Raw genomic sequence first — 25,964 nt, forward strand, 5'->3', positions numbered from 1 at the left:
AATAATTTAAGTTATTTTACAGGTACTTAGAGCTTCCATAAGGATTACAAGAAAACACTTACTATTCCAACCAGCTATTATCATAGTAAAATTGTTTTGTTCAAGGCCAGTTAGAAAGTGAGCTGAGAATGGAAACTTCCCTTGTGCATCCACCTACCAATCTCAAGCAGTACTTGCACAGCAGACTGAAACTTCCGTAAGCATGCCCTCTGTCTGCATCAGCTGCCTTTATGCAGCACCATGACACTCAGTAGCAGTCCAGGCATTCAGGAGAGGGGGGAAATGAGAACCAGCTGTAACTATGGGCTACATCCACTCCTTTGCTTTCAAGGAACTGAGCTGCTGCCAGAAATACATTTTGGCTGTTCTTCAGATAACAGAAATTTGTAATTGGAAATAAAAGCTGCTCTTCATTTCCCTGCATTTGGAGAAACTGCACTGCTCCCAACTGCTGCTGTTTCACATTTGGTAATGCACCTGAAAGACTGGCACCCAGAATATGAGATCTATTTCCCTATATTTTGATAGAAAATAAGGTTTAAAAACAATGTTTAAATTAATACATATGCGGCACATTTTCTACCTAAAATTAAAAATAAAGTAAAATGCAGCTTGCTTTTGAAGTAGTTCAAATTTTTGGATGATTAGGTACTCCAGTGGTTTTATTTCCAGCAAAACAGTCCTAGTTAGTAGCGAACATTCAAGCTTTATTTTTTCAATAAAGCAACAGCACTGATATTGCTTCTATGCTGATCTGCAGTCTGGATCTAGCCATAACTCCAATTAAGACAAAAAGGTTATTTCACCTATGACAGCTTGTGTATGAAACTGGTCTTAATCATGATACAGAAGTGGGGAGGGGGGAGGCAGGAGCAAGATGTTGGAATTCATTGAAGTAGATAGGTACACAACATCTAAAATTTTCATTTTCTACATAAAGAAATCTCTTGGCTAAATTTTCATTCAAATAAGCAGCATTCAAATGAGCAATATATTCTTCCATTTAAGGGCGGGGGGGGGGGGGGGGGGAAGCTGTTAGAACCAAATGAGCCATTATCAGATTAACTACACAGCAACAGAAAAAAAAAATTACAAAGCCACTACCCAAAAACTCCACAGCTAAAAAGAGCCTGAAAGGAACAAGAAGCACATGTTTTGTCAGTCCTCGAGTGAAGCTCAAAACAGGTGCTTCAAAACACTAATCCCCTCTAAAAGCTGCAGTGGTTGGGGAATCCAGTGCTGAAGGGTATTGCTGGTGGCAGCCATCTCCTAACTACAAGATTACATTGTGGTTTTGAGAATAGAGAAATTAAGTAATGACATGTAACTGTCAAAGGTTTAAGATAGGAGATTTTAAGGATCGACTGGTAATGAAGTAGAAAATAAGCCTTCTGTAATTTTATACTATTTGGCATAATTTTTACATACTAAACAACCTGAGGCACTGAAATTACTTCCAATAACATCTTTTCCAGGTGTACATCATAAGTCTAATGATGAAAAAAGTATATCAACAGTGAATAATCTGTGCACCTAATTATCTAATGATTTTTCAAAAGTGGACCAACACCACCCTGCACCTAAGCTCCTGCTTTACAAAGAGTTTTATCACAAGTCAACTATGTTCTTAGAAGCCATATGAAATTTTAAAAAACCTTGAGAATATTTGTAGTGATAACTGTATGAATACTTTAAAGGCAATGTACCATAAAGAAGAAAACAGGAATGCTTATACAAGAAATGACAAGTGAAACAAGCCAAAATGGGCTTGAGCTAATGAAATAAAAATTCCACCTGAAAATTAGGGAGAAAAGTGACAGGGAGGATAATCAAATAGATAATGGAAGAAAAAACTGTCTTAAAGGAAGAGAGAAACCAAACAGAAAGAACTCTCAGTAGAGCTTTTCGGCATGCATACAGTTAATATGACAGCAAAACTAATTTTTAAACACAACATACTTACTAGAAACCTAAGAGAAAAATCCTCAATTTCCTACCGATTGCAGTGCACTTGAATCCATTCTCATGGCATAAAATCAAACTTATTATGCAACATCTTCAATTGCATTTGAAAACTTTAAAATTATTTTTAAATAAGTCTCTCCGAGAAAATGGAGCACTACTGTAGCGAGACCACACTTCAGTTACATTACAGAACATAATTCAAGTGCATGGTGTAATTCAGTAGAAGACTTATATTAAGTAAATTGAAGAAGCTCATGAACCACTGAATAAACTCTGCCACTCTGGATGCTTGGTCAAAATAAGTATCAGTTAATCAAGCCTAACCATCTGCTATAAGCAGAAGTGCTGTTTCCTGAAACACACCCAAACTCCCCACACCAACCTGTAATTCTAGTCAGATACCACTCATGAGTCTGAGTAAGTTGCCAATCAAATGTTACCCATCACGCATCTACAATAAATATAATTCAAGCAACAATCAACAACCAAAATGTAAAATAACTTGGTTACTTCCCCAGAGCACATCAGCCCACTTCTTTCTCTCCTCACTCCCCATACATATGCTAAACCCTGGGGCTTACTGCTTGCTTTCTATTGGATGCTTCTGAATGACAACAAGTGAATTTAATAATTATTAACAGATATCCCAAAGAATTCATTGAAGAATGCTGGGTCATGCACTGGCTTAGAAAGAGATAACACAGTAGATTAGAAAACATGATGAAAAGCCCCACCATGGTTTTCTACAGTCAAACTTAAGCATCTGACACCCTAATGCAACCTAAACCAAATGCCCAGCCTGCATGCAAGAACTCTGGTGAAGTTATAAGAACAACTGCATTTACTTTCCAGCTTGTCTGAAGCTAACGTTTATTTTTAAATTAACAAAAACTTCCATAACCTTTCTTTGATGACAATACTGAATCAGCTTTCTAAATTCTCCGCTCTCTTAAAAATTAGAAATAGGATGGGGAATAGGGTAAGCCTTTTGAAAAGTCTATTCATAGGAAGAGCTTTAACAGTGCAGGTAACCCTAAGCCGAGATGCAAACTAAGGTCCTGAATGGCTGATCAACAATTAAAATAATCCCAAACCACCATACAGCATTAAAACTTCCAGCAGTCATTACAAGATATACAAAAGTATCACCAAATACCACCAGGACTTTTTTGTAGTTTTCTTGAGAGCAATTTCTTAATAAGTTTTAATAGATAGTAAGTCACATCCCCTGTGTGTAGGATTTTGTTTGCATTTTTTTGTTGGTTGGTTTGTTTGTTTCTGTTTTTGGGGGGGGGGGGTGGGGGTGTAATTCCCTAAAGAAAACCCTACTTTCCAACTCAGTGCATAGTTTTCCTCATTTTTTGGCATCAGCAACACTTCCTTAGTCCCCCATGTCTGTGAAATTTAGTCACCTCGTCTGATGCGACACATGTAAAAGAAAAGGTCAAGCATGACAGCAACAACATTTTGGGAAGAAGAAAAAGAAATCATTTTAGAGCTAGGTCAGTACCTTGCTTAGCAGCCAATGCTGCCCATGTCAAATGCTAACAACAATTACTTCAAATGCTAACAGCAATTACCAGCAGTTTCCTCATAGGAAATAAAAATTACCTTTCAGCAAGGAAAGTTTTGACTCAAATATTGTAGAAAGCCAATTATGCCCCATTTCAAAATGTACTAAAATATGTGCTTTCAACATAATAATATATATAAAATAAAATATTTTAAGAAGATTGAAGACTGCTATAAGGCCTCCCTGGAGCCTTCTCTTCTCCAGACTAAACAATCTCAACTCTTCCAGCCTTTCCTCATAGGCGAGGTGCTCCAGGCCCCTGTTCATCTTCGGGGCCTTCCTCTGGACCCACTCGAGCAGGCCCATGTCTTTCTTCTGTTGGAGACCCCAGAGCTGCATGCAGCACTCCAAGTGGGGTTTCACCAGAGCAGAGGGGGAGAATAACCTCCCTAAACCTGCTGGTCATGCTTGTTTTGATGCAGCCCGGAATACGACTGGCTTTCTGGGCTGTGAGCGCACATTGCTGGCTCATATTCAATTTTTCATCCACCAACAACCCCAGGTCCTTCTCTGCTGTGCTGCTCTCAATCCACTCATTGCCCAGCCTGTATTTGTGCTTGGGATTGCCCTGACCCATGTGCAGGACCTTGCACTTGGCCTTGTTGAACTTCATGAGTTTTGCACAGGCCCACCTCTCAAGCCTGTCAAGGTCCCTCTGGATGGCATCCCTTCTCTCCAGCACGTCAGCCGCACCACACAGCTTGGTGTCGTTGGCAAACTTGCCGAGGGTGCACTCGATCCCACTGTCCATGTCGCTGACACAGATGTTAAACAGCACCGGTCCCAATACCAATCCCTGAGGAACGCCACTCAGCACTGCTCTCCACTGGGACATCAAGCCATTGACCGCAACTCTTTTGAGTGCGACCATCCAGCCAATTCCTTATCCACCGAGTGGTCCATCTGTCAAATCCATGTCTCTCCAATTTAGAGACAAGGATGTCACATGGGACAGTGTCAAAGGCTTAGCACAAGTTCAGGTAGATGACATCAGTTGTTCCTCCCTTACGGACCAACACTGTAATACCATCATAGAAGGCCACAAAATTTGTCAGGCACGATTTGCACTCAGTGAAGCCACAGTATTTCCCAAAATGTTAATTATTTTATTTACAATTCTCTTTTTAAACAGGAGATTTAGATGTGCAATGAAAGCAATTCATTTTAATTTCTTCCATTTAAAAATAAGCTTTAGGATTCTTTATCCCTTAAGCTGTATTAATGAACACTGAGTTTTCAGTAAGAGGGAGTGAGAAAAGTTACACAGTGAAGTATATGCTCAAAATTTTACTTTAGAGAGGATGTGTTTATTCTGATTCAAAGGCCAATAAGATCTTAATTTCCTATTGGGACAGGAACAACACAGAAGTTTTTATAGCATGAAAATAACTTTAACAGACAGTCCTCAAAAACCTGTGCATCAATTTTTGGATTTTAAGATACTTTATATAGAAGATTAGATGTAACAGGAGCAAAAAATATAAAAATATTCTGGGAATAGGTTAGAAGAAAGAGTCTAGTGTTAAGACCAGTTACAGTTTGTTTGGAAAATATTTTTGAAGAAAAACTTATTACACCCAAAGGACAGACAAGACACTTTTTCCTTAAACTATTTATGGGATTTCAAGCTCTGACCAATTTTCTTCAAGTTTCCTTTCCAACATGGCTTGAGTGAACACAGGACACGTTTGAACCACCACTGATATTGTTATGCTTTCACTTTAAATACAAAAACAATACGAGAATTCGGTTCTAGAGGCTACATGAAGTCACACAGCTGGTAGCTTTAATCCAAAAATGCAAATTAAAAACCTTCCATAAAACTCCTCAAAAAAAATGAAGCGTTTCAAATTAGCAGACTGCTACAACTAGAAAAGTCCCAAATGAATAACTTCTTACTTCGTTTTTACATCTTTTACATTTCATGTACCATTTTTCCTTTGGATAACTTAGAAAATATTTACTTCATAAAATTCAGATCCTTATCAGCAACAAGATCAATTATGAAAATTGACATAAAACTGTCACTTTCACTACTGATAACAATCCAGAGTCAGATCCCACCTCTAGTTTTACTGCATTTGAAAAAGAAAACTTAATTGGCAAGTTATAGCAGAAATGGTACTGCACGATTTCTATGTGCATTGAGTGGAATTGATAAAAAGAGGTGTGGATGTAGCTTGAAAACATCACCCACTCAGAACATCATTTAACTCAGTTTTGTCATTTAAGACACAAGCATGCAGGCAGAAGCTAAGCACCAGCTCTGTTAGGCTGACAAGACTGTACTTTGACTGCATAGGGTGTTTACCTCTGGCATAAAGGTTAGAACATAAAAGCCACCTCCACCAGCAGAACACCTTGCCTGCATATGATGTAAATATTCCTGTATCTATTAAATATTGCTAGTGCTCACTTATTCTGTGTGGTTTACAATGCAGTTTTGGTAGCTAACAGTATTTGAGAGCACATGGGAGAATTAGCTGACTCTACAGAAACTTAAATTAATTATTAAAAGCTTTCAACAGAAATGAAAATAAAAATTTTCCTCAGAAAGATGACACTGAATTTTCGTCTTAAAATGTATTTCATAGCAACAATCACAAACCAGAAGATTTTTGATGCATGAATAAAAATTTGGGGAAAATATGCATTTATTCTGATACAATTTTGGTTCCTTGAAGGGGTGTGCAAATTACACCATGAGTCAGTAAATGTAACTTAAAAATTCCAGCTGACTACCTTCCTATAATTTCATGGAATTTTCAGCTCAGTAAGAAGCCCCCTCCAGAGACGTTTTACAGTCATATACCCTTAGAGATTTTAAGTGCAGTATGAACACTTAACACCCTCATTGCTTCCAACAGCAGAACTTAACACATACACTCTTCATCTGGGCAAAGGATCTATACAAAGGTAAAAACTCAAAGTGAAGTAAGAGGAATGACAGAATGACAGAACACACAGAGTAAAAGCAGTAACAAGGTAAAGTATATCCTCTGATACAAAGTGATGCACAGTAACTGAAGAGTTAATAAGCATGTCACCATGTTAAATGCAGCAGGAGTGATGATAACTAAGCAACGTCCTTTAAATCTGCTCTTGGTCAAGTGTTAGAAACACTCCCCATGAGTTGCTTCAGTATATACCAGTAAAAAACCTGTCAGGCTATGTCTGGCTATGTACTGTGGCTACATCTGGATGTCCTTCAAAAAAATGTAGCAAAACTGTACAAGAGGCAATACAATAACACAGTCACTTGTACCAGTATCAATCCTTTTGACAATTCAGATGATTACCTAATACTACTTGATGAAACTCTTCAGTAAACATTTCACAATCCTATAGATACAAGAGGCCTAGGTTCATTAAGAATAGAACTGCGGCTTGTTTTTGAGGCAGATGGTCTTGCTTCTCCTTTTTGAGGCAACACTTTTAGAAAGGAACAGTGGATGGGTTTCAAAGCTAACAATTCAGTACATGTGGTTAAGCAATGTTAAAGACCAGCAGTGGCTCAGAACTTACTATAAGGATATAGGAAACTTTTGGCAAGACAGACGACTATGAGCTCCAGGAGTCAGGCTGAATATCAATGGAGTCTGGGTGGCTTGGTAGGAAGGCACAGCTATCAGCCCAAACATGCAGCTAGCTCTCACCCCTTCAGATTATCAAATTATAATTGGCTCATATGGGAGAAAAGGAAGAACAAGCATTTTCATCTCCTTTACATCTCATCTGAGGTTTATCCATTTGATCTAAAACCAACAACAACTATGACCCACAAGCACAACAGAAGATGTGTGCTGGCCATGGGAAATACCATTTATTTGATTAGCAGGGGTGAAAAAAGTTTTGAAGGTCTTTTGCACAGGAATATTTCCACAAAAGTAAAAATAAAGCTGCAATTTTACAAGTAGCTGTAATTTTTCAATTTAAATTCACTGAAAGAGAATTAGTATGATTCATCGCTGTGATAGAAGTGTCTCTGAAGAAAATTATTAAGATGTCTACTCTATGTACCTTTCTTCCCAGGAAGATTTTACTCACTTCTCACAACAAAGAATCACTGTACCTTAAATGGTTACTAAAGTTTAAATGTGTTGAAGGATTAAAGGAAAGCAATATTTAAATAAACATACATGCTGAGATCAGTTAAATTCATCATACTTAAAAATACCTACTTAGGTGGAAAATGCAAGATGCATGTGAAGGTGAAGATTATGATTACACAGAAAATACAGAAGGAATAAAACAGATTCACTTTCCACTGCAGTAAGTGCAAAAGAGCAAAAAAACAGTAGCATGAAAGGTGACTTTCTGAGATTTTTGGGTACGCTTTCACAATCAGCATAGGCCAGTTTCAGACTAAAATAAAACATTAATACCCCCAAAAAGGCAAACTGAGCACATGTAAAGGAAATTATGCTTGAAATTTATCAAGTTCTTGGAAAGTATTAGAAGTTGGTTAATGACAATTATCCCGGGATTTTTAGACTTTTAACATAATGGTTTTATAATGCAGGAAGATTACCAGAAACATGTTGTTGAACAGTGTAATTTTAATTTCTACCACAGAAGAGGAATAGTGAGGTCACACAGTTTGTTAATGCTGAATTCATTGTCAGTTTAAAGCTTAAGAAGAGCTACAGAAAAGTCTCACGATACTAAGCAAATAAATTCCATCTTTTAGATCTTTCAAAAAGCGATAAATGTAAAGAAATGTGTGTGAAATAGCTGACTCTGTACATTTGTGAGTTCTAGGTTACTAGAAGATAGTTTTAGAGTTATGGATGTTTTGTAAAAAACACATACCTGCCCAATTTTTTTTACTACTGCTGAGCTCATAACAGGATATTAAGAAATGAACAGAACACCCTTTTAGTGTGCCAATATTTTTAATACTGCATGCAGTTCCAGTCACCCATCTTTAACAGTTTGCAAGAATGTGGTAAGAATTGTTTAAAACACCGGGTTAACACAGAGGTAAAAGTACTACTAATAGGCATGCTGGCACCAACAGTATTAAAAAGTCTGCCTTAGTAACCAAAGGGGAAAAAAAACCCAAACCAAAAACATAGTTTACAATAAGAATATTGCTCTTTGAATTTAAAAAAGTACATTAAAATTGATACTGTAATATTTTGTAGTTACTGTGATATTTTTAAGTGACAGTAAGGCCAGTCATTTTTTGGTCCCACATGCAACAAAGAATGACAGAATCATAGACCAAGTGCAAGGTCCTGCAGATGGGTTTTTCACCAGAAGGGACCATCTCATTTCTGCTAGTCTAATCCCCCACACAAAGCAGGATGAGCTAGATAAACCTGGCTGCTCATGGCATTGTCCAGTCAATTTTTAAGTATCTCCAAGCACAGAGATTTCACAGCCCCTTTTGGAATCTTGCTCCAGTGTTTAACCACTTTTAATGTGAAAATTTTTTCTCTTGTATACAATTGCAATCTCCTGTGTTGCAACTGTGGACCTCTGAGAGGAGCCTGGCTCCGTCCTCTATACCCTCCCATCAGTTACCTGAAGACAAGACCTCCCCTTAGCCTTCCCTTCCTCAGGCCAAACAAACCCAGTTCTTTCAGCCTCCTTTTGTACATCAATGAGATTAATGGCTACTGTTCTGCACGCTGCATTTGGTCTGTATTACTTCTGAAATGTGAGCTTTGGCCTCTGCTTCCCATTTAATTACAAAATGGATAAATTTATTTATTTTTTTTAGCTCAGAAACAATTCCTGCAAAGCAAGAGCCTTCATGATTTTTAGCAAGTATGGTTAGAAAAAGGATCTTCAGGTCAATTACTTTGCAAGGAAAAAAACCACATGCTAGGTTCTTTCTAAAATGAAAGTGCCAAGCTTTTCTCCTTTAAGAAATAAATTGCATACTTCAGGTTTAAATGCAGTATGCAGCTCACTTAAAAGTTGTTTCCTGTGTTTACATATTGTCAAAAGGGACTTGACCTTTCATAGCCAAGTATGAAAGTATAAAGTAAGTAGAAATGCACCTTGCAATAGCCAGATAGCACTTGGCTGCTTTAAGAACCTGACAGTAGTTCATGGTGATCAAAGGCAGACGGCCCAAGCTCAGGAAAAACACCACAACAGGTGCTTGATGCTATGTTAGTACCTAATCCAACAGAACAATGATCTTTCACCAGACTTTGAAGAGCATGCAAATTTCTATCTAATTACTCATGTGTTTACATCACAAAAACATTACCACTGACATTTTTAACCCTGTAGAAAAGCACTATGTGAAGATGGAATATGAACTACCTCCCATGATCCCTTACTCAAGATTAATACATTAAACGAGCACAGAGAAAGAATGGACCAAGTTAACATCACTTACATCGTCTTTGAAAAAATTCAAAGCATCTTTCACAAAATCTAAAGTAACTTAAATAATGACAAAGTCAAATCTGTAAAAAAAAAATCTGCTGCTCTGGAAGGCAGAGGAGAAAGATGGACAATGAGGTATTTGAAACAGGTTACGGCCTACAGGAAGCATCAGTTTGAGTTAACACAGTATCAGGGTGTTCTCACTCTCCTTCCCACACAACTTTCATTATGTCTTGCAAAACATCTTGAAAAATCATTTTTGAAAAGCATGAGCAGACACTACCAGTCCCAGCCAGTCAGCAACTAAGCCACTAAAGTAACTTCTATTTCTGCTAATTCTGCGATTGCAGATCAGAGCAGAGTTTTACCTATATTTTGTTCAAATAGCTGTGTCTTGAGTTCATAAAAACACTGGCATTTGGGCTACTTCTACGTACCGATAAAACAGTATTAAGAGACTTTTCTCAACAGCATTGAATTGTATTCCTAATGAAAAATGTCTGCCCCCACAATGAATAAACATTTATAATCTGATGAATGAATTATGATTATTTTCTACCTGTAACTGCACTCTGTACTACAGCTACAGTTTTCAGCAAGACAACTCACAACAGTCAGTATGAACTGGTAACTCTGAAGCCTAGTGACAAACGTTTACTGTTTGTCCTAATCCATGCTGCTTTAACAGCTGCTTTCTTTGCTTGAAGTGCCGAGATGGAAATCAAAAGGTCCCAATTCCTTCCCCCAGGCCTCATCTCATTTCCGTGGATCCTACCGTCAGGGTGTTGAGTGCACTTCCATCACCCTAGGGGTTTAGCTGCCAGAAGGGCTCCAGAAAGGGAAAGATGCATCTTGAAAACACCATCCAGCTCTGTTTCCCTCCTTGTTGTAAAAATCTTAAATTCATAATACCTAATAGCACTCTTCTCTATGCTGTCCTAATGTCATCTTCATAGCTAGTTATCTGTCTACGCACAAAGATCCTAAAGGAGCTCTCCGTGCATATATACCACGACCGGTTGCTTTGGCTACACGATTTGTTTCACAGCCAGACACAAGCTCAAGCCTCTGTCCAGGATCACAAACCACAGCAGTTATTCCATGGCCATAACAGCTGCTCAAACTGAAATTGTAATCTTGCAAGCTTTGGATTGTTCCAATACAAGGTAGGTTTTCAGTTCACCATGATAACCAGTGACAAGCAGCTCAGCTGACCATTTTGCGCTATCTTTGTACTCTAGAAAGATCAATGCAGCAGTAGCATAACTCGGATCTCCTGGAAAGCCTGTTGCAGGTGGAATGACCAAGGGCTCACTACCCCAGCAGGCCAAACACTCTCACTGAGCCAATGCTTTCAGCACAAGCAAATAACATACAGTAATGGCTCCACGCCACTTGTGTTCAGCGTGGATTAGGTTCTTTTGGTGCTTGGTATTTTCCAACAACAGGTTCAAAGTCATCTTCTGAAGACCTGATTTCTACACATTGGTCTTGAACAACTGCCAACAGTCTATAGTTGTGACAAAGGGCATAGTCTCACAGTACCTGAATGAAGAAAGGAGAGCAGGTATACCGACAGTGATCAGGGTCAGCCAGCAGTCCAGTGGTTGCTGAGCAAGTCCGCAGTGAAGAGTCACATCAAGCCAGGCAGTCAACACATCAGAATCCAGATCAGTGAGGTACGTGGCTGGCCAACCACATAGCTGCAACCTAGCTGAGGCAACAACCAAGGCCAAGGGCCTGAGCTTAAAGACAACTCCTGAGTGAAAGGGAAACCCCGACAAGACTTCTCACAACTCTTTCTGCAGCAGTCTGACTCAAGATTACGTGGCTGCACCATATCAAAGATGACCTTCAGCACCAGCAGCCAAATGAACTGCTAGAGGACGGGTTATCTGGGGCCCTGACACCTCCTATCTTACAAATACCCACTCCTCCTCCTTACTGGTGATGGTGCAGATATCAGTGTCAGCAATAGCAGTCAATAAAATTGACACCCTTATTTTCTCTTCACAAGACTCATAACATTTTTAAAAACTACCTGAATCTATTTTTCCAAGCGTGCTGTTTTGGCAAAGCTCTAAGTAGCCCAGACAAGAAAGCTGTCTGCAGTTCAGGAGGGGCAGGAGCAAGGGGAACAAGCTCCCATCCCATGCCAGATCAGATTTCCTTTTTATTCTGCAAACATTACATGCTCCGTATGATCCAGCTACAGAAAGTGCTTCAGAATTAACTTTAAAAGCAAGATTGCAATTTTTACTTTCAAAGAAGTCCTGGTAGTGTAGTCCACAAGGCTTCACAGATTTTGTAAAAAGATAAGATTAAAGCCAAGTATGGTAGCTACAATATAAGGGTAAAATAAAATACAATACACCATCCCAAAATTTTAGTTTAAAGACTGTAAGAAATTGGTGATAAAGCAGTGTCTTCTGTATTACAACAAAATAGATCTACTAGAAACAACTGAGGGGCTTGTGCCCCCTCCCCCTGCTTTGACACTGAAGTTTTAGCTCTTATAGCTGCAAAGAGGAGTACTTCTACTAGATATTTAATCCTATACTGCAACAGATGATGTAAAAGGACAACTGTAAAAGCAGCATGGATTGGGACAAACAGTAAACGTGTCATTAGGCTTCAGAGTTACCAGTTTAATTTTTACTGCTATTAATTTTGTACGTATTGTTCTGACAGGCTTCATTTTGGAGGCAGACCAGTACTGGTAACATCAGAGAAGCTAGTGAGATGAGGTACACACAGAAAAAACCAAACCCAAAGCAACTTCTGTATACACGTATGTACGAAAGAGATGCTTTTCCTCTCCCAGTGGCAAGAAACTCCTGTGGGCTCTAATACCAGTGACCCATCTTACTTCCTACCACTTGAAAAAGGCAAAACAATCTCCCAGTTATTCCTTAATTGCTTACAAGAAAGTCCACTCTCATCACCCCATTTAAAGAAACCCAAAACAACAAACCAAACCACAAACCCCTTTAACCTCTACTTTACTACTGTACTATGCAGTGCACTAAAAATTTAGGTCTTGGGAAAGTAAATTTCAGAACAGTTTCTTAAAATCCATTGTTTCCACAATTATGTATTTGATGGGAGCAACAACAGGGATAATAAATTCACTGACAAGAACCTTATTATTGTATTAAGACAATTATGGTTTATCATTATAATATTTCATCATTCTGATTCCAACCTTGGTTTGTTTTCCTAACTTGCACCTTTAAAAGACCATGCTTCTCCCCTTCCAAAAGGCAGCACCCTTCAGAGAATTAAGATGATTTGTGCAGAGTGTAAAGTGAAGGCCTCTCCACAGGTCAGGCAGCTGCATTTATATTCCCTTGACAACAAGCACAGTCCCTATTCTAACGCGGGAATTTTATCACATCCCTCCCTGCCCCCCCCGACCAAAATTAAGAGTCTTCTAGAATACCTCCAGTCCCATTTCAGACAGAGAAGGGTAGGGCTCTTTTAAAAAGGTAAAGAGAAATCGTGATTTCTTAATACATGAAGACCAGTGCTACTGCTTAAACGAGCAGGCTTTGGAACAGCTGGGGTTTTTTAAACTTTCAAAGCAAAATTTTTTCAGTGTATGGAATATTAATCAAAAAAATACTCTTTACAGTACTAACATCTAGCCTACACCAGTGAAAGCTGAGAAGCAAAGGTAATGAAGAATGGTATCAGCTGTGTTTCTTGCATATAAATGCCATTGTTCAAGGTGTGCTGATCTCAGCTAATACATGTTCTGCTTTCATAAAAAGTTCTAAACCAAAACCACCTTAAGACATTAAAAAAAAAAAAAAGAGCAAGCTTTGGTCGGTTAACAGCCAGCTAAAAAAATACACGAAAAAAAACCCTCAGCAATGCAAGATTTTTCTAACTGGAAGAATACAGAACAAGAGATACACACTCAGTATTAGGCAAAAGTGTCATACCAACATGTGTTTTCCCAATGAATTACATAAAATGTAGATTTGCAATGCACTAATTCTACAAACCCAAAAGAACGTATTCTGTGAAGAAATGGAACATTCAAAATTGCACAAAGCGATGGGCGCATAAGAGCTTGCTTGTTAAAGCTGAACCGCATCTCTTCTAGGAAATGCTTTCTGAATACATAAAGGATATTTTCATAATAAATGTCACATCTCTTCCCCCCGTTCCTCCCCAACAACACTTCCAATTCTTTTACAAGCTGCAGTGGGTTTTAAAGGAGCTCTATCCGAGGGATTGACACAAAAAAGGCTTTGAAGCACACCAAACGTTTGCCCTTATTCTACAGAAACTGTATAGCGATAACTTGGCTCTTCCCTCCCCCCACTCGGTACCTTTCTAGGGTAGTGACTTCACATCCTTTGACATCAGCACAGCTCGAAAGGGGGATGGGAGAGTTACGGCAGAAAGCAGTAAAACCTGCTTTTAACTATGTATGCAATGCCTCTACGAATTCTTAAATCCTCCCCAAACGCATTTAATAGATAAACGGGTTTTGATCTCCGCCGGTTTTACTGCGGCTGTAGCAAACCGAAAGGGACTGGGCTACAAAGGACTTCCTGCTCCCCTTATCTGAGCACCACAATAGCCATTTATTAGCTCGTCAGAGGGTCGCGATTCACCCTCACACGCACAATAACTCACCTCTAATATGCAAAAGGGCCACGGGCTGGAACGGCCCATTGGAATTGGCTGCGTCAACCACCATCCTGCTGCCAGCTCTGTTACATGTCAACATCTAGGCTCCAGCAGGCAAGGCAGTGTATTCCTTAAGGCAAGAAACCAGCCTCCATTTTAGTTTAAAAAAAGACAGAAACTGAAGCGCTCTGCAGCTGGAGGGAACTGGCTAGTTAGTGATGTCAGCGGGCGGGAGGAGCCCCATTGGCTAACAGCAGCAACTTCAAATGACACCGAGGAGGCCGCAAATGAGCGGAGGCTGGTGCGGGGCTGTCACCGCGCCCTGCGCTCCCGCGCCGGCACGGCGGCCCCGCCGACAGACCCGACCCCCCCGGCCCCGGCCCTCCCCGCCTCCCGCCGGGCCCGGCCCCCGCAGAAGCGGAGGTCGGCAAACCCCCGCCCCAGGAGGTGACGGGTCTTTTGCGTTTGCCTTTTTTTTTTTTTTAAAAAAAAAAACAAAAAAACCAACAACCCAAACCTGGATGAGCTCACGGCTGCTCTGTTATTTCCCTCACAGATAATATTCGGTACGCACCTGCTAGAAAGGACGCACGCGTTTTACTTTTTTCTTTCCTGAAAAAGCCAAAGGCTTAATCTTTCCTTCAGTAAGGCTGCCAAGAATGACCAAACAGGTGCTGAACTTAACCGTGGAAAAACACAGCATTAAGGGCAACATCTACAACTTTAGCTTTCAAGAGCCCGATTAAAAGGTACTGCACAGTAAGATACAGGTCCTTGAATTATTATCATCATCATCATTGATTTATAAACATAAGACCTCACATGCATTCCCTGAAAGCGTTTTATGACTGGTGGCTAATATATATGTTATGAATAAAACCACATACATACGACATTCGGGAGAAAAAAACCTCCTGTTTCATGCTTATCTGAATGTTTCTTTCAATTGAAAAACGGACCTATCTTAAGTTTAACTTAACGTTGTTAAACTTGGATATGGCAAAACTCAGGTTTTCCTTTCTAGAAAGTTCAATAATTTAAAGTAACTTTTATTATTAGAAACTAAAGTATTGCAGCACTAAGAACCAATATATAGGCATATGAAAACAGCTTTGCTGCATAATCCCAGAAATACAAGAAAAGCACAGCATAACAATTTCTAAACTTTTCAGTTAAATTACTTAAGGTATTTGGAACAAAACTGTAAGCAACCTTTTCTTCATCATATGGGACTTGCACATTTATTTTTACAATGAGCTATCTGAAGGACCATTTTGTCTCCTAGGTACTGCACCTCTGGGAGTCATCTTCAGAGAAACAGGCAATGTTATACTTGCACCATCTCCAAATCTGTGCTTCTCCCCAAATACTATTTGCAACAGTATGTCACCTTTAAATATTTAGATCACTTATCTGTGACACTGTCCTACCTTATACCTGCTCAAAAATGGAATAAATCAGAAAAAGAGGAAGATGCTTTTCAGTTAGGTAATTTGCTGACGAAAATTCGAACAAAACCAAATCATAGGGCATATACGTACCTGGTTAGAAAAATTATATCGCACTACAATAATACACTGTCAACGGTGAGTTAGAGCTGTACTGAGTATTATTGAACTGGATGAAGGGAAAAGTCTAACTGGGATATAAAAAAGGGGAATATACAGATGAAGAAATCAATTGGATTTACTGATTGCTGACAAGGCCCCATTTGAAGTAGTTCCTCCTGGATATCATGGTTGAAGAAAGATATAAACCTGATGAGAAAGCCCAAAGATGACCAATCTAGAAAATATTACTTAATTAAAAAAAATAAAGCTGCTCTGTTCGGTGTGATGTGGGGAGGTTGGGGTTTTTTTCTTTTTTTTTGGCTCATTTTTGTTTGTTTTGTTTTGTTGGTTAGTTTGGGGATTTTTGACAGAAAGGACTAGATTGATAATATCTAAGTATTTTAAAGAGTAATTATGGAGATTGAGGGAATTAGTTTTTCTACTTTCACTACAGACAGTAAATTCCTCCTACATCAAGGAACATTAGGTTAGATATTAAATCCTCTCGCAAGAAGCATAATGAAACAAAATAAGAGACTGTAAACTTTCTAGTAATTTTAAAAAATGGCCAAACATGAGTGATATAAATGTAGTTGATTCTGCTTTTGAGAACATCAAAATGGACTATATGAACTTCTGATGCCTTTTTAAACCTCTTCCCTAAGACTACAGAGACTCAAATAATTTGTCCTTCCAGTCTAGGCAAAAACAGGGGAGGTATAGTCTCAAAAATGTCAGGTTATATATCTATGTATCCCTTGGGTATACCTTAGATGTGGAGTTTTAGTCTTATAAAACAAAAAGCTACCATAGAGATATGCCTTTAACAGAATGAGATGTAAAAACAAAACCAAGACTAACCTCAATACAAAGTTTTCTACAAGATCTTGATAGGTGAAGGAGAAAACTGAAGAATAACTCAGACAATTTTTCCCAATATTTTCATATGCAGAAATTTGCAAGCAAATTCTGTTTCTTTTCTCCATCTAAAGTACAATTAGACTGTTCTATAGCGATAAGCCGCAGCATGAAGCGGCAAAAATTAGGTTTAAAATTCCGGTTTATCTAGTAACCACATCTTTAAGAACCAGCTGTTCTCTCTTTCATCTCTATTCCTGTCTTTGCTTTAACGGTCAACTGCTGCTTCTGTCTCTCTGAAGCTCCCTGCGAAGATTAAAATGGATATGAAGCCTGCTGGTCCAACGGCACACAACTTAGCTACTGTTCTGGTACACAACACAGCAAAAAGGGAATGTTACTTCAGTTACAGTGCTATTTCCTATTTTATACATAAGCACAGCTTAAATAGCTAGAGGTTCATTAGCAAATTTTAGGTAATGGTTTAAGAATCAACCTCCCTACATTGTTCTTCACTAAAGAGAGTAAATGTGACATTCGCAGTGGTAGCAGTAGTATTGGCAGAACAGTAAGTCACATTCAAGTAAGTTTTCTCTTCCAAGATACATATACCCTGTTCACACTTCCGGCTCTTTGCAGACTGTTACATCTGAAGCCAGTACTTAGTAAACTACCATGAAACTGGTTCAAACAGCCATAATTCAGTATATTTGTGGTGTGCTTCTGACAGGAGACTAGTGGTGTTGAAGAACTTCAATCTTTATAAGACCTTTTGCTCATTAACAAAATCTGGTATCTTCTCACCAGTCATACGGATTGGGAGGTACATTCTGCTCGGGAGGTTTGTATACCCTCCCTTTGTTTCAGCCTTAAATTATTTGATTTGCCACCAAAAGAAAATATTTACTTAAGTTGAATTATTTTGAGCAACTTCATTTGGGAAAAAAATTGCAAAGAAAATTGAGTTAGGAATTGAGTTATTAATGGGGAGGGAAAGAATATTAGTGCAAGTGGAATAGAGCTAATGAATATCAATGGGAGGAGGAAGAGCTTACTTGAACAAATTTACGAAGATGATTCTGTTACAAGAGAATAAAAAAAAAGCGCTAACTTCAGCTATCCATTTTTAGAATTAAATTAATGAAAAAATGTATTGACAGTATAGCAAAACTATTACAGGTTTCCTCTGAACCTTGTTCATAGCTTCTAACTTCCTGATGATGGGAATGAAGGAAAATCCTATAAAGTTCTTAGGATACAATTAAATGTGTTACATTTAGGATCCAGCACTATAGCTGGTAAATTCTCTTTACACTGGGAGGCTATATAGTATTTCTTTCAAAACAAATACTCCATTTAGGTTGTGATTTAAAAAACAACCACACCCCCCACCCTAACAACAAATTCACCTGCCCAAAGGTTGCCCTTATTTCCATTCTGAACTAGCTACTATTCTAACTGATAGTGGCAGAATCAACAACATATAATTAAAATTGTATGAACTTCTATTTGCATGACAACACCTTGGATAAAGTTGGTTACCTCTCAGACTATATGAGGAGTTTTCATTTTTGGATTGGGGGAGCAGGGGGCTATTTAGTCTGAACTCTGAGGTAACTAAAGGCATAATTCCACAACTGCTAAATTCGCTATTCCACAGCAACCTAAGCCAGCCTAGTTGCAGACTGCTTCAGTCTCCTTCCTGCGTTTCCCTCAGCTTTATTTTGCTCTCACCTGCTTCAGTGGTCATCAGACCCACAGCTGAGCTGGTTTAGTCCACTAATCCAACAGAAAGCCACTTACTTCATTGTCAGGTTGGTTCTCTGTTAACTTTGACTGTGTTCCATGTCAGCCTAAGCTGAACTAAGTCTATATGAGCTACTGCTGCAATCCCACCTCTTCTGAGGCACATGTGTGCAACTGTCTGAAATCGCTGTACAAGGGCTTGTGCAGCTGCATGGTTGAACCAGATTAGAACTGAGCAGAATTAAAATGAGAAGGAAAAGGGTGAGTTTGAGCCACGTTGATTCCATTATCTGGTTCACCAGACAGCCACCCAAAAAAGGGACAGGAATAAACATGACTTGCTTTTATTGGTAGGACCAACTTTATTTTTCCCCCCCCTCCAATTATAGCCTAAGCAAAACTAACCATTCTCAAAAATGATGTCAGGCTACAGAAAATAAGGGTCTCTTCACAACCCTGAACAATGAGTTACTCAAAGACAGTAACTTTGTTTTAGGGGAGAAAGGGCACTAGATAACTACACATTCTGGAGGAGAAACCGCAGAAATAGGAAGGATACTGGGCTTCTCCTACAAGGTTCTGACAAAATTCCAGAGGACAGCCAAGAGGAGATTCTTCAAGGAAACAGAGATGGTAAACACACCATGTTAATACCTAGCTATCAAAAGATATACACAGATAAGAAAAAAATTCTTACCTGGATTAATGAAATGGGTACAGACTATCATTTGGCTTCCTTAAAGAATTCCTAAGACTGAAAGCATGGCAAAAGATAGTATTCTACCTTCCACTTGAGAAAATAATATTTAATCAGTTTCTCCTTCTAGTACAGGAAAAAAGTGGAACTGGCAAACATCTGCCTGTGACTGGATTTGTCTCTATCTGGATTTCCTAATATTTGCATGGTTACTGTAGCACACAGATTCAACAGTACCAAGTTTTCATTCAGCCAATATTGTATACTCAAAAGGTTCTGTAAGTGGGAGGAGAAATCAATAGATATCTGTTCAGTTCAGAAAGCTGTACAACAAAAAAATCATTAGTTACCTTAAAAGAAATATATTTTAAGAATAGCATCTGGTACAAAAACATATTTCCCAGGGCAGATTGCAGAAGCTTGTTTCAAGTATTGGCACACTATTTTAACCAAGCCCAGTATAAAAACCTAATGTATACCACCAAACTCACTCCTGTCTGTGGCCTTATTACCCAAGTCACACTTGTCATTTTCAAGAAACAAAGTGTAAAAAAAAAAAAATTATATTTAAGAATAAAAACTTGAGAGCATGCTAGTTATCCAGCAAACACTGACTTATATCTACATGTATAAATATTGCATTCAATGTTTGATCAGTAGAGGTCTTATGAAGGGAGAAGTTCAGTGGAGCAGCAAAAATGTTTAGGTCTGATTATAATGAAGACCTGTGCAATGGAACAAAATGTTCTTTTTGTAAATAAGGGCATAATAAAAGACATTTTAAGAGATCTCCAAACTCTGAATTCAGAAACAGGTTAGAATCTAGAAAAGAAGACAATACCACATTTTAAATCCTATTTTTATGGATTCTATCCAAGCTTGAGTGGAAACAAGTTTGGTAGGCAATGCTGCCAGTGACAGATGTAGAGCATTCTTCTAACACTTTCAGCTGCTGACTAATGAGTAGGTGTTTGATAGGGCAGTTGAAATGAAAAATGGCTCATTAATCCAAGCCTATGATTTCATGTAAAGCTAGCTAAAGAAAAAAAATCACACATTCAAGCAAAGTATTTTTCTCTATAACCTTTTTTTGGTAGTTATTCACTCACTATCATGTTTCTTAATCTTTAAAATGTTACATAGTAATTCAGACTGGATAGTTGCTAAATATTTTAATATTAATCACATGATAAACATTAAAGTATTTACTCATTTGATAGATCATATTTTCCTGTATGAACACCAAACAATTGCCAGTATTTGCTTTAAGAAATGTATATGCTTACCACACACATATTTTAATAATTCTTCGAAACATTTGAAAGAAAAATAAATACAGGAAAGGCTGTTTATGCAACACTATAATGTTTTTAACATCAAAGTTCAAAGACAAAGTTACTAAATTAACACAGCAAAGAAAGTCTCCACAGTTCTTTCACATAATACAATACACACACTCACTGACACCTAACCATACTGATGTAGGAAAGAACAAACTTTATTGTATTATTGTTTCAATAAATTTGATACAATATTGGGCTGCCAAAAATACTATAAAAGCATGAGCGCAGCCAGGACCAGAAGGATAGCACTTGGCATACTCAGTTAGTCCAATGTAGTTCATGTACAAGGGAGAAGAGCATCATCTGTTTCACAAAACTGTATTCATCGATGTTTTGCATGAGAATTAATTTGTTTTGCCTCAGTGTTTTGCCTTTTAAATGCATTACGTATTAGGGCAAATTATATTTTATAGTAGCATTATCTTGTTTAATCCACCATCTTACTTCGCATAAAATACTTTTAGCTTAACAGTGATGCTGCCACCTTGCAGCTGGACAAAATTCCTTCATTGCCATGCACACACACAAGAAGCATGATTAAACTGGAAAGGCCGAAGTACTGCACCTTTGTTCTCTACCTAATGTACAAACGGCAGGAGTAGGTTTCTGCGATGAAAGTGACACAAAACATTGAGATCTTCAGTCTCAACAGCTTATAAGAAAAGTGCTCCTCAAAACCTAAAGTAGTCCATTATCACTACGATTCCCATAAATTCAGTTATATTGCATATATCCAGCCAGTCTCTTTTGTATCATGAAAATAGATGCTAGTTTTAAATGAACAAGTAATACACTCTGCTGGGGTTTGAACTTACCCTGATATGAATTTGTGGAAAATATCAACATACATGGTTGAATTTCTCTGCAGCACAGAGAACAATACTTGATTTGCTTTTTAATTTACCTTTATATCAGTTTTGCTTACTTATATGTACTCTACAGTTGAGAGAAACACAAAACAACCTTACATTTCTGACCTTGAGAAATTCTCACTTTTTCGTCCTTCCTCATGGTTACAACAGTTTTATCAATGAAAATTTGGTCCAATTGTTTTTTTAAGTATCAGAATCTTAAACTGGAATCACCTCTTCTTCAATCTTGATTCATCAGACTTCAATACTGAACAGACGATGAAAACAGAGGTATCTCCTAGACAGCCATTTGTGACTTTAAAACATTAGGAAAGCTTTAATAAAGCTTGCCTCCCTATCACAGTCCTGTATCACAGGCAGACAAGTTGAGACACCACCCTGACATTCTCCTCTTGCACAGAACAGACTCAGAATTTGCCATAGCTCTAAAGTCTCTGCTTAAATTAAAAAGAGAAACCATGCACTCTACACAAGATGTGCTTAGAAAAATGGCACCCTTATAACCTGTCATGCTCATTATTTCTACCCCCCCCCCCCCGCTTTTTTTTTTTAAGAGATATGACTGATAGTAGTACTTTTAATGTTGAAATCACGTTAAGTCAGAAACAGACATCTCCACCAGAAGGTCAAAACCAGGGCTGATCAACATGCACGGCAAGATCTTCAAGAATGAAATATCAGGATCTGTTTAATCATATCACATGCAGTTATTCTACATTAAGAAAATAGCACAGTATTCCATATTCTACACTTCTCAGCACTAAAAGTTAGCATGCATGTCCACAACTGTCAACATAGCTCATTTCTTCCTACCTCGGTATATACCTTTATAAGAATATTGTATCCACAATCCAACTCCAAGAGGTAAACAGTAATTCTGTAAATAAATTAGGAACTGTATTTGAAAATAAAAGCTGAATTACAATTGCCATCTTTAAGATTACGTAAAACTATGTTCACTTCTATCTAAAAAAGAAAACAAAAAACCCAACCCCAAACCCACAAACAAAACCATGACACTGGCATCATAGGAGTCCTCTATAAAGCTATAAAAGGATTCTACCCAACTTTAAAAAACATATACAGAAATGCTACGAAAAAGCATATTTTTGAATCACACCCAAATTTACATATGCATGACTAACATGTTCATTAGGAAATTTTGCAACACTTCAGAATATTAAGGAGCACTGACTTTTTTTATTTTTTCAAATTTGTTATTCTAGGACTGACAGAGAACATTATATTTTAATGAATATTACTTGCAGGTTAGAGTTACATTTGTCACACAATTGTATTTGACACTGTATAAGACCTTTTATCCCAGTCAGGCCATCTTAATACTGTATTTAAGAATTCTCATTGCAACGTTCTCTTACATATTGTAGGGATTCAGACCACATCCTTAAAAATCTCACCACTTTGTATAACAGTTCTCTAAATGCTGCACATTTGCACAGTTTACTAAAATCAGATCATCCTTGCAAAATAACATGTACAAATACAAGTACATTCACCCATTTGTACTGTTAAAAAACCCTCATAGCATATAAACTAGATGTACAGAATGGGCAAGGGAGCATCTTAGAACTACATAATTAGCAAGACTGTACTGTGGGAGAAAAAACCTGTCAACCTGTAATGGAAGTATTACTAAAATTATAAATAAATACTCTTTTTTAATAACATGTACATTTTTGAATCATTAAACTTAAATTTTACTTTTCTGTATTAATAGTCTTGAATAGAAGTGAAACACATTAACATTTAGGTTGCTAGTTAACCAGTTATGAAATGCCACACTACTGGCTGGCTGTTCTATTTTTTGTTCCTTTTTGGTCTTGGTCAATTACTCAGTGAGTCCATCACAGCAGCAACCTCTGTCCTGCGGATGCCAACACTCGCCCACTACTCTCATGTGGTAAGGAACAACTATATTCTCAGTAAAATCAGAGGAAAAATAGAATTATTTCTTACTTCAAAAAAAAAAAAAAAAAGAAGTTTACAAAAAACATTAAGTCTGATCTGCTAATGGTTTCGATAGTAAACTAAACTTACAGAATTTACAAATGTTTGTGTGTCAAAGTTTTCTTAATATGAATGTAAGAGAAGGGGGGGAAGCAGCTAGATCTGGAAGTAAATGCAATTACCTCTAAAAGAAACAAGAAAAAAAAGATATCCTTCCTTTCCCTTAGCATTAAACCTAGGTAATTTTTTTTTTTCTTTAAAATTTTAGAGACTTGATCTGTATGATGGTCTTTGGATATTAAGTCCATGAGAGCTGAAGTGAAAATGTATTATTGCAGCCATCAAGTACACAAGCAACAAGCATGCAATTCATAACATATAATGACACTCTCAAAAGTTTCCTCTCAAAATTGAACAAACACAGCTAGATGAGTACATACATCACATTCAAGCTCTAGAGCTTTTTTTAGTATTTAATGTATTTGAGTGTCAGAAGTTCATAGAGGTAACCTAGAATCAAGAACTAAAGTGAAGATGACCCATCAACATCATCAGAAATAAATGCCAGCACACAACAATCACAGACACTGTGGAATTATTTGCTAATTAACCATGAACAAAATTATCCATAACGTAACAATGAATTGAAGCTTCTTGCATAAAGTTGAAGTGGGCAGTTGCGAAGAAGATGAACTACTTCAGTGTGTCAGTGGTCAGGTACATACAACCTCAGAAATGGTACTACTTTTATGTATTTATTAAATATTCATATTGAACACTTACGCTGTTTATCTCATACAGAACACATTTTTTAAATTTGTGAACAATTTCAATATATCCTAAGTTACAAACTATTTTCTTAAGAAAGCAAAAATGAAGAAACTGGTAAGTTTCTGAAGGCTGAAACACCCTTTACTATTTATATTTGATAAAACCAAAGCATTAATCTGCAAGTTTTCAAATCATAATAAAACAACACACACCTTTAAGGCCAGTAAGTAATTTTTTCCCCAATAAACAACTGAAAACAAAAATCAACTTTCTGTAACTGAAGTACCTGTACTACAAATGTTAGCTAACAAGGAGAACCAGAGAAGCAGAAATAAACAAAACCCAAGTCTGTTGGCACAGAAGTTTTCTTTTTTGGTGAAAATAGGTAAGATCTTTTAAAGACATTTGACACAGTTCTGAAGGTACTTCTCCAGAGATACTTCTGTGTTGTCTGTGGGCAGACAAGCTACCTCTTCCACCTGACCTAAATCAGGTTGTATTGCACAGTGCTGCAGAGAGCTTTACCAGCTTGCAGCTTTGTTAATATATGGATCTCAATGCTCCACAAACCAACTGCATCACAGACTTCTCTACGTTCATCTCTGTTCTTGGAGCCTCTTAACTCATAATTTATTTCCTTTTCTTTTTGCATTATATGAGCTATCCTGCTCCTCCATTTCCTGAATAAACTGAGGGTGTACAATGTTAATCATAAGCTGCTCCAATGAATATAAACCATACCACACTAAAACCAGTCACCAGGGCAAATAGGCTGGTATTTCCAGAAGCCTATCGTCAGCACTTCTGTGCAACACCCAAGAGAAAGTTCACAGCATGCCTGAAGATCAAAAAGTATTTTCTAAATAAGAAACCTTGATGAAAACCCACTTTGGCAGCTCCTCCTTTCCCTTCCCACTATTTCAAGTGATCTGCTGACCTCAACTCCAGCCCTATGGCACAGAAGCAAGGTGGTTATCTCAGCAATGCTGCAGGCCATTTAGAGCTTACTGGTTACAAGCTTTCACAGATCAAATACAGACCTTAAAGTATGCAAAAAGACAACTCCATTCTATATGCTGTGCTTAAAATACAATCTCTTGTAAAGTACATCACACCACACAGTAGTCAATCCAACACGTATGAAGAAAATACACATCTCCTGGTCTACTACAGATAGAAGAAAGCTTTCCTACCTACTGTAGCCATAGAAATACAGCTACTCGTTATGAGTAACTGGAGTTTGAAAGCTGGTTAAACACAGCTAACCTGAAGGAATGCTATGTTCTTCCCAGTGCTTCATAAAAGTCAAACCCATCCTCATCATCTCAGTCCTTTAAATTACAGCCTGCCAGTCCACTTTAACTCCTGTCCAGACAGACATGAAATACCACACTTAAAGCTGCCCAAAAAGAAAGTTTCCCAGCCTCACTTGACCCACTGAACACACTTCAAGTCACATATCTATGTACACATTAGGAGAACAGGGTGACTGGCCAACAGTGTTCTCAGCAACCCTAATAGGTGGGAATTAAGGTCACGAGTGAGCACGTGCAGTAAGCACAGCAACTATACAGACGTCTGCTATGATCTGTGAGACTGGACATGGCTTTATTAGTAAAGATAGTAATT

The 25,964-nt window shown here is 37.9% G+C and overlaps 1 protein-coding gene across 5 annotated transcripts in view; it reads right to left on the reverse strand.

Moving 5' to 3' along the window:
• PPP2R5C (protein phosphatase 2 regulatory subunit B'gamma) overlaps nucleotides 1-25,964 on the reverse strand; it is an 86,490-nt gene that overhangs the window by 40,377 nt on the left and 20,149 nt on the right. Inside the window, exon 1 of one of the 5 annotated variants that reach the window (XM_030041550.2) lies at nucleotides 14,537-14,882. The exons of the other annotated variants lie outside the window; for them this stretch is intronic. Coding sequence (XP_029897410.1) covers nucleotides 14,537-14,630 — 94 coding nt within the window. The 5' untranslated portion in view covers nucleotides 14,631-14,882. Of the gene's footprint in view, nucleotides 1-14,536; nucleotides 14,883-25,964 lie in introns of those variants that run through there. 5 annotated transcript variants of the gene reach the window in all.

The sequence above is a fragment of the Aquila chrysaetos genome, chromosome 2 (assembly GCF_900496995.4).
Source record: "Aquila chrysaetos chrysaetos chromosome 2, bAquChr1.4, whole genome shotgun sequence".
NCBI lineage: Eukaryota > Metazoa > Chordata > Aves > Accipitriformes > Accipitridae > Aquila > Aquila chrysaetos.